We start from the raw sequence: 9,473 nt of genomic DNA, 5'->3' as shown, positions 1-9,473 counted from the left end.
GGCAGTGTAGTGAGTTATATAAGCAGGGACACCTGGAACAAGTTTAATTGTGCGTGTTTATGAGTGTGCATAGATGGACTGATGCCTGTGTTTTTATGTCTGCGTCCACCAGAGCCTACATCTAATGCACAACTACAATACACTAATGGCAGTGGTGGGGGGGCTGTGTCACAGCTCCATCTCCAGGCTGAAAGACACCACCTCTCATGTTCCCAATGAGGTCACTAAGGTGAAGTTTGGTTGTTTTTTTAAAAAAATATTTTACCAAGAAGAGTCGTGTACAGTTTTGAATGAATTATCCAGATAAATTCTTAGAATATTCAAAACAAACTACAGAGTGTATGGAGGCTCAGTGCTACTTCATTTTAGTATTTTACATCCATTTAGGATTCAAACCTGATTGTTCATTTACTTGATGGGAGGTCTCAGGCTCTCTAAGGACCTGGACGACTGCATTCCCAACATATTTTGAGCCACATACTTTACGCGACACCAGATAAAAATGATTAAAACAATGAAAAACCTGCTCCTGTTTAGTTGAACAACACGCTAATAGATACTAATAGATCGATACACAGATAGATAAATAGATATTTTTTACTCCCTTGGGACTTCCCTTTGGGAGATTAAGGCTCCAGCAGTAGTACAGCACCAAAGACAACAGTAAGAACACAACACAGATAAGTAAAGTACAAGTATATACTCGCAGGAATTGAAGAAAGACACACACGACGATATTCTTCAACACTTTTGAGCCTCTCTGTTTTGTTCATCTGCTGCCACCTAGTGAAATAGTATTTATTTGTTCTGCTCGACACAAATTATGTGCAGTAAATAGATAATAAATCTCAGACCAATTTAGTGAAATTGTTTTTCATGAAACACCTGACGAACTCTCTTAGTTAAGATTTGAACTAACTATACCTGGACAAACGTTTTCATCATTTAACTGGTAAAACAGAAAAAACAGAGTCCCTATAATCATAATATTGTCTTAGAACTGGATTATTTAAATCCACTCAGTAAACTGTTCTATTAAAAATATCTAAAATTCTGTTGTCCTTCCTGCAGGTACTAAATGAAATGACAGACCTGCTGTCCTCGTGCAGAAACTTTGACAACTACAGACAGGCTTACAACAAATGCACAGGCTTTAAAATCCCGATCTTGGGCGTCCACCTCAAGGACCTGATTTCGGTCAATGAGGCCAGGTCCGACTACGTGGAGGACAACAAGGTCAATGTCCAGAAGCTCCAGGCACTCTACAGCCACATAAACGAGCTGATCCAGCTCCAGCAGATCCCACCCAGGCTGGACGCAAACAAGGACCTGGTCCATCTGCTGACGGTAGTGAACCCTTCAGCTAGAATCCTTAACAAATTGTTATGTAGCTCGCCGTGAGTCATTTTATTGTGTTGAGCACAAGCACGGATGCAAATGAGTGCGATACAGCATGTGGACCGTGTGCGATGGTGTGGGTGTGATGAGAGTCTATGATCCATGAATGTGTGGGTGACAGACGGAGTGTGAATGAGAGCGAGTAGAAATTGCCGTATTGTCGTACGTTGCATGTGTGCCGCGATTTAATCGTACTTGAACGACAGAATGTCCGTGAAGAGATAATAGTTAGCCTGTGACCCGCGGTGGCCCTCAACACAACATGTTTCGAGGACATACATATTGGAGAGACAAAGAGAGCTCATTGTCGTTGTGTTTACCAGCCTGCTGCTGATATGTACTCACTCCCTGCCCACAGCTGTCCCTGGACCTGTACTACACCGAGGATGAGCTCTACGAACTGTCCTACACCAGGGAGCCCAAGAACTGCAAAGCACCCGTGAGTGACGGAAGCAACCGGAAAAACACCTGAATTAACAGTCTCACTGAGTAAAAAAACAAAACACTTTACAGTCAACAGATGGTTTATCTGGATTTTAAAATTCAAACATCTGTCCTGGTCATTTGCTAACAATCTAAATAAACATTAGATATACCTGTAAAATATTTTTTTACCTTATATCAAACCCTGAATAAATTTTCAAGGTAAATAATAATATTTTTTTTACCTTATATCAAACCCTGAATCTTGGGATGGTGCTCAAAGTGAGGGGAGGGGCCCCCTTAAGGGGCACGGTGCTCCAGCATGGGGGCCGCAACAAGGCAAATACATTTCAGTTGTGACATTCGCACTGGCTTGTATTGTTATTATTTAGTTAAATAATAGTGTAGTAGTTAAACAGCAGATTTGTAGGAATTATTGACTAGTATAAGGGAATGACCCCAAAAAAAATAAAAAATATGTTTGTACATGGCTAAGGAGGATACAGTATATAGACAGGTCTGAATAAATAATTAACAAATAACTGACGTCAATAAAAATGGAGGTCATCGTTGTCCATTTACCCACGGTACTTAATTCATGCATCACTCTATAGTTCTAACCCTAAACCTCTTTTTTCTCAAGTTCAGTCTTTATTAACTTTAAGTATTGTATTTTCCAGACTAGCCAAAAAAGTCGCACTAGCCAAAAAATGGATAATGAAGAAGAAAAAAACATATATAAGGCGCTCCTGAGTATAAGTCGCACCAGCCAGCTACAGTGCCCTCTACTGGCTCTCATTGTGAAAATAAACGTGAAATGATACATTTTAATATATAGGTCGCACCTGAATATAAGTCGCAAACCCAGACAAAAAAAGTGCGACAAATAGTCCAGAAAATGCAGCAACACAAAATATTTGCCTAACTGGAACTTCTAATTCTAGCAAATGGCTGAATGTTTAGTTACCGACCATATTCCTGTGCCTTGTCAGCTTGTTTTACTGACTCTCCCCTCCTCTAACCAGCCAGCCACCCCCTCTAGACCTCCAGTGGTTGTGGACTGGACCTCAGGAGTGGCTCCCAAACCTGATCCTAGGACCATCAGCAAACACGTGCAGAGGATGGTGGACGTAAGTGCGTCCGTTTGAACACATCGCCCGCTCTTGCAGTCGGTACCAGTTGAATTACGTGGTTAAGTGTTCTGGCCTCTTGACTTTCACAGTCGGTGTTCAAGAACTATGATCACCACCAGAACGGCTTCATTTCTCAAGAGGACTTTGAGAAGATCGCTGCCAGCTTTCCTTTTTCCTTCTGTGTCATGGACAAAGAGAAGTGAGTGTTTGACAGGTCACACACACACACACACACCCTCACCCACCCACTCTCTCTCTCTCTCTCTCCCCTGTCTTGTTCATGACTCCATTGAAGAGGAAGCAAAAAACAGTGTTGCAGCGGGTAAAGGAACAGGAAATAAAAAAAAAAAGAAAAGAAAAGAAATAGCTGCAGAACTAACCATAAAAACCACCTGCAAATATTTACTCACTCTTCTCACACACACACTGAGGGGCGTGTGATTCATCAGGGTCTGAAGCTAGATCTAAAGTAGAATGCAGATCATGTTTCCACGTGTTCACCCATCACAGAAACGATAAACTGTGAACAGGAACCACTGAGGTCAACTGTTCTGTCGTCTTCTGCTGTGGTTCTTCCAGGCAGGGTCTCGTGAGCAGGGAGGAGATCACGGCCTATTTCATGAGGGCCAGTGTCATCTGCTCCAGACTGGGACTCGGGTTTGTCCACAATTTCCAGGAAACCACTTACATGAAACCCACTTTCTGCGACAACTGCTCCGGATTTGTGAGTCTGCACAAAAATCCAAGTGTCAACAGTGAATGGTGAAAACAATGCTCCATGACATCTGTGTGTGTGTTTCCTCCACAGCTGTGGGGTGTCATCAAGCAGGGCTACAGGTGCAAAGGTGACTACGGCCTTTTTTACACTTGTGTTGTGTTCAATGTTCACCGTGTTTTTTGTCGGCCCAGCCTTAGTGACTACTTACACCTCACGCACACTGAAGAAACACACAGTGTCTTGTGGCTTACTGGTAAAGTCGAGCTACTCTAGGAAAGTGTCCTGCGGTTTTCTGTGTTGCGTATTTTGAGACGATGTTTGCATGATGGAGTTTGCAGTCAGAACCACAGCCACCTCCCCCCCCACCTCTGTCTTTCATGAGACACAAGAGCAATTGTTTTTGCTTGACATGAAACGCATGAAGTCTGAGGGCTGCGTCTGCAGAACATGAAGTGTACAGTGTTGTCAGTGATGTAAGACCGACGCCTGTTCTGACTTGTTGAACATTCTTCTGTCTGCACAGACTGTGGGATGAACTGCCACAAGCTGTGCAAGGACCAGGTGGCGTTCGAGTGCAAGAAGAACGCCAAGGCGGCGAACGCCATCGACAGCCCCACACCGAGCTCCACGCCTGTCACCGCAGGTGTCCTCGAGGGTGGGTCCACGTCATTCACACAAACCTATACACTGAATCAGACCATAATGACGAGAACCAGGGATGTAAAATCGGCCCAATATTATTGGCCGACTTCCTCCAATGATGAAAACCCGATAATGCAATGCCTGAGTTTTTGCCAAATACTCTAAAGTTGCTTGTGGGATCCCGAGACGTTTTGGGGGCAAACTGCTGCAAATATCGCTATCGGTTGATATCGGAATTGGAAGTGTTTAAACAATGTCGGAGTATTGGATATAAAGTTAATATTGGACATCCCTGAAGATAACATAGTCGTCACATCGCATTTGGGAAACATGCCACCTGGTGGCTTAGAGTAGTTTTACCAATGGAAAAATCGCTGCCAAAAAATGACAATTATGAGCTAATGTAATTGTTGTTATTGTTGGAACACGTTAGCTTTTCTTAGCGTTAAGGACTGAAGCAAGAGTTGTTATGGATGAAGGAGAAGACTTAACGCTTTGAAAGAAAACTAGTTTGCAAAATTTGCAAAAAACAATTACCACAGTGGCAAAATTTAAATTAGTGTTGATATTTAAACGGGGGCCAGATGCATAGAGTTCATGTGCCAGAAGTGGCCCCCGAGCCGGGAGTTTGAGGCCCCTTCAACTGAAACAAAAATGCAAATAATGCAGAAGGGTAACTTCAGTGCATCTGGTGTTTGAAACCATGAAGAAAAAAACATCGTCCAATAAGGAGCAGAGAAAGGTCTTGTTGAACAGTACTGCAGTAACCTGGAGAGTACTAATCCATAAAGAACTGTCTTTAGAAGGTTGAGTACAGTAAATGAACTAAACTCTGAATTAAACATCTTGAAAAAAGTCTGAAATATTCAGCAACAAGTGAACACAACTGGAGGTTGGAGAGGTTTGAGTTTCTGCAGGGATTTTAAATCGCTGATAAATGCTAGTTTTTTGTGGCATTATCATTCGTAGCCTTTAGCCTTGAAAAGCTGTGACGTCAAACTCTGGTGTCGGGGTGATTTCCCTTTCACTTACAGTAAAGCTGCAGCGCCCACTGCTGCAAAAAAAGCAACTAAAAATAGATTTAAATAAGTTTCAATTTCAGTTTTAATATGGCCAACAAAATTATTTTTAACAAAGGTTGTTCCTTCACTATCGTCCTGTTACCCATACATTTGTCAGTACTCTTTCTCAGGATTACATTCATAATTATTTTTCTACTCTGTCACTGTCCAGGTTCAGAAGAATGTCCCTTCCCTTATCCACTGCACGACAGCAAAGACTGCAGCCCAGACTCCCCCGTCACCCCCAGCTCCAGGCCTCACACCGTCCACAGTGGAACCCAAACCGAGGGGCCTCAGGTATTTGCTGCAGCTCCAGAAGCCTGTCGCATACAGCCGTGTCTGTTAGTCCCAGCCGCCCCGCCCCTCACCTCGTGTCCCAGCCCAGTGCCCCAGAGGAAGCAGCGACACTGCGCTAAGTGGGAAAACAGAGCTTCAGTTGTGCAGACGGCTAAAGAGCCAGAGGAAGACAAACCTTCATACGAATCTCTGGAAACAGTGAGTATCTCCATCATGCTCACACTTTTCTGCTACATTGTACTGAGATATGCAACGTGCTACGTCACGTCAACCTGGTCTGCGTGTTTTCCAGGACAACCTGAGGCTGCAGAAAACCAATGAGACACTACTTAGGAAGCTGAAGGAGACGGAGAGGGAGGTGGAGATACTGAAAACACTGCTGAAGAGACACGCGCTCCACCCCGTGGAGGAGGACTCCTCATCATAGACATCTGTTGGGAGACTGCTGCTGCCCCCACGTGGTCGAATGTAATAATTACATTTGTGACTAGGACTGATTGTACAATTCCATTCATATCAGTTTGGCCATTTTGATTCCAGCATGAATACTTGATAAGATAAATGCTAGAAAGGCTAGCATTTTGTGCAAAGCCTAAGATTTTTTTTTAATTTCTGACATATTTATTTTAAAAGATTGTAATTCTAAAAACAAAAAAAAAAAAGTGCAGCAGAAAGTAATGCACCATTTCCTAGACTGACAATGTTGTTCCTAAAGTATTAAACATTTAACCTTTTTTTAGAGAGAGAGAGAGAGCAAGCCTGGTCAGAATTAGAGGCATGACAATATTTGTAGAAAAAAAAAACCCTAACCCTAACCCTCAAGTTGTGACCCACAAGAACCATCCCTACTGCCCACATCTGGGTCACACCCTACATTTTTAGAAACAACATTAAAGATTTTCTTATTAAAAAAATACATCAGTAAAACAAATGAAGGAATGAATCAAAGTCGCAGTATTGTAAAAAATAAGAATACAACTGTGTATGTGTATTAATGGATTATATATTTGTTATTAATATCAATATTATTATTATTATAATTAATCAATCGCCTTAGCTGATTTCGGTGGTCGTTCTTGTCTGTGTACATATAGGATTTCACTGTGTATGTGAGTATTTATTATTTCAAACACTACTGGTGGCGACAGGAGAGTGAGATAAGTCAACACTTTGTACAGTGTGCTGGTACCTTTCACTGTTTATTTATGCTTGTGTGTCTGTGCAGCCGTGTCATTCACTGTAGCAGTGTTGTGTTCAGAGCCAAAGTCAGTATGAATGTCATGTATAATGTACTGTAAATACAAAGTATACGCTGTGTCGCTGTTGCTCCAGCCCCGTCCTCTGTTCACTCCTAATAAACTATCCTACACAACAGCCTCAACTGTAATACTCAATATAAACACTGGAGGTCGCCAAAGCGTTATAAATCTATGGAGAGTTTTTTTTTAATCGCAACGAAATCTAAACATCGATTTTTTTAAGGGGGTGTTAGAGCTGGGTTTGAAAGATTTGAATTGTTTTGGCACTCGTTCAGTGTTCTGGAAGTTTTGTTCCAGGAGTTTGGAGCATAAAAACTGAAAGCCCAGTCCTGGTTCTGTGTCTCTTTCTTCAGAGTTCCCAAATCATTTAACCGTTAAATGTCTGTGTCAAACATGCGGGCCGTGGGTCAAAACTGGGCCGCTTGATGAATTTTGAAAATCAAACAGTACACATCATGTTCAGGAAAGGTTTTGTAAAATTATTATAATTATTTATAATCACATACAATTAAGATTTTTCCTATATACTTGCAGACTCGTTATTTATGTTATGATTCTCTAGACCACTTGACATCTTCGTTATTTATTTTATGATTCTCTAGACCACTTGACATCTAATGTATGCGGCCCCTGAATCAAAATGAGGTTTAATGATAATATTTAGTGCGTACCGTCACAGGCCTGAACTGTACGTGACCTTGGTGCAGAGATGTCAAATAAAATTTTTATTATGATATTTTTAGCTGGTGGACTTTTCTGGAAGTGATCTCTGTATTTCTAGACTTTCATAAATGAATTCCCATTTATTACTTTTCACAGAATTAATCCATCTCCCTCACGCGCCGTTTCCATCAAATTAGAGCTAAAGATGTCTGACATTTGCTAGATTTTTGTACCGATGAGACGTCTTGTCAAGACAAAATGGACAGACAGTGTGACACAAGGCTTTAAAAGACAGTCTTCATTACATCCTTACCACTGAAGACTGTGTCAATCTGCCTCTTACTCCGGGCTTAGCTGCTCATAATGAGCACCACTCTTCAGTTATGGTCTGTCTGTGGATAATGAGAACACTGGTGTCGGCTGCAGTAGAAGCAGAGATTCAAACCAAGAGCCAAATCCTCCAGATTCTTTACATTTCTTTCAGCCGCGGCGCAATTACCAGGTGATTTCACACTGCTATTCATGGCACCGTGGTCCAGTCGCTGTGTGGATTTCAATGGAGGCAGCGAGTCATTTGACTCAAATTACATTGCATCTTCTTCATTTCATGCAGCCATAATGACTTGTTGCCGTACCGTGGCGGGGCAGTGAGCGGAGAAGCAGGGAATAAAGAATGATATCTGAGGCAGAGCGGCAGCTCCCAAACCCCGGCCTCGATGACAGCTAATTTACTGCTGTTTGAATGTGACACAAAGCGGCGGGAGGCTAAAACCCAGAGCCTACCATGCTCCGTGCACACCATAATGCTGCATAATTTCCAATATCATGGCTGGCTGAGAGGAGCCGTCAGAGGGAACATGTGTTAAACTCATGGGGCGATGCACCAGAAATGTTTTTTTTTTTTGTTTGTTTTTATTCTTCCCCCCTGTTTGTCGTGAGTGGAGAAATGTTGTGTTCATCCCGATGCATTTAAGCAATCATTAGAATGATAAATATAGTTAGTCTCAGATCCATTTACAGAGCCAACAGAGAATGTAAATATAATTAATTGCAGCACATTTAAGCCTGAAGGAGTTGTGAAGATGTGTGGGATAAACGATAGAGCGCTCGTACACACAGAGCAGAGATGACACTTCAAAAGTCACTCTAATTACAGTGGGCAGACGGAGATGATTTATCAGCCAGACATTGGTGCACTGGGGGGAATTCTGGCCAGACACCAATATTTAACTAAATCTGCTAAGTCCAATGAACGCACTCAGAAACCAATTAGGCAGTACGTGGATGATCCCATTATGTCCCTTTGAAAAGGCAGTCGGGGCACAGACTGCACAAAAACCGAGGCAGCACCTCTCACACAGCCGTGCTCACAAGAGCCACTAGCGAATCCGATGCCTGTAGGAAACAGAACTATTATTGAACGGAGTTCATTAGGTTCTAATGAAGGCTGGAGGAGCAACGCACACACACACAAAAAGGAAACCTCGGCAGATGTGAGGAGGGAATAGAAGAGAAGACGTTTTCTGAGGATATTTCATGTTGGCAGCTCAACAATAATGTGAAAAAAAATGTAATTAACCTTTATAAAAGCACAAGAGGAACACAAAGGAAGGGTCGTGCAGAGGGAGCACCATCACCCGTCTTTTACCCTCTTTGGGCTGTAACAATGACCAAAGTTTTTGCTCCGTACTTGTACTGACCGGCATCCAATAATCAGTTGATGCAGAACAGTGAAATAGGAAGAAGTGAAATGCCCAGAAATGAGTCTGACCCTGTGCTGAGGAAGAAGACGACATTTCCTGCAGTGAGGCCGTCGGGTTAAAAGTCCACGTCATTCCTGCAGATTAACACATCATCACATCACAACGGTCGTGTTAGG

At 42.4% G+C, this 9,473-nt stretch overlaps 1 protein-coding gene across 1 annotated transcript in view; it reads left to right on the top strand.

The window, feature by feature from the left end:
• LOC103399991 (RAS guanyl-releasing protein 1) overlaps positions 1-7,046 on the top strand; it is a 19,948-nt gene extending 12,902 nt beyond the window's left edge. Inside the window, exons 6-15 of the mRNA XM_025059701.1 lie at positions 113-229; positions 1,072-1,347; positions 1,757-1,837; positions 2,847-2,951; positions 3,044-3,153; positions 3,534-3,678; positions 3,763-3,799; positions 4,196-4,327; positions 5,548-5,870; positions 5,965-7,046. Of these exons, the coding sequence (XP_024915469.1) occupies positions 113-229; positions 1,072-1,347; positions 1,757-1,837; positions 2,847-2,951; positions 3,044-3,153; positions 3,534-3,678; positions 3,763-3,799; positions 4,196-4,327; positions 5,548-5,870; positions 5,965-6,099 (1,461 nt within the window). The 3' untranslated portion in view covers positions 6,100-7,046. The remainder of the gene's footprint in view (positions 1-112; positions 230-1,071; positions 1,348-1,756; positions 1,838-2,846; positions 2,952-3,043; positions 3,154-3,533; positions 3,679-3,762; positions 3,800-4,195; positions 4,328-5,547; positions 5,871-5,964) is intronic.
• Positions 7,047-9,473: the final 2,427 nt, after the last annotated feature.

The sequence above is a fragment of the Cynoglossus semilaevis genome, chromosome 1, assembly GCF_000523025.1.
Source record: "Cynoglossus semilaevis isolate Cse_v1.0 chromosome 1, Cse_v1.0, whole genome shotgun sequence".
NCBI classification, from domain to species: Eukaryota; Metazoa; Chordata; class Actinopteri; order Pleuronectiformes; family Cynoglossidae; genus Cynoglossus; species Cynoglossus semilaevis.
The sequence above is the reverse complement of the archived record's forward strand: the minus strand, read 5'-3'. Positions and strand labels throughout refer to the sequence as shown.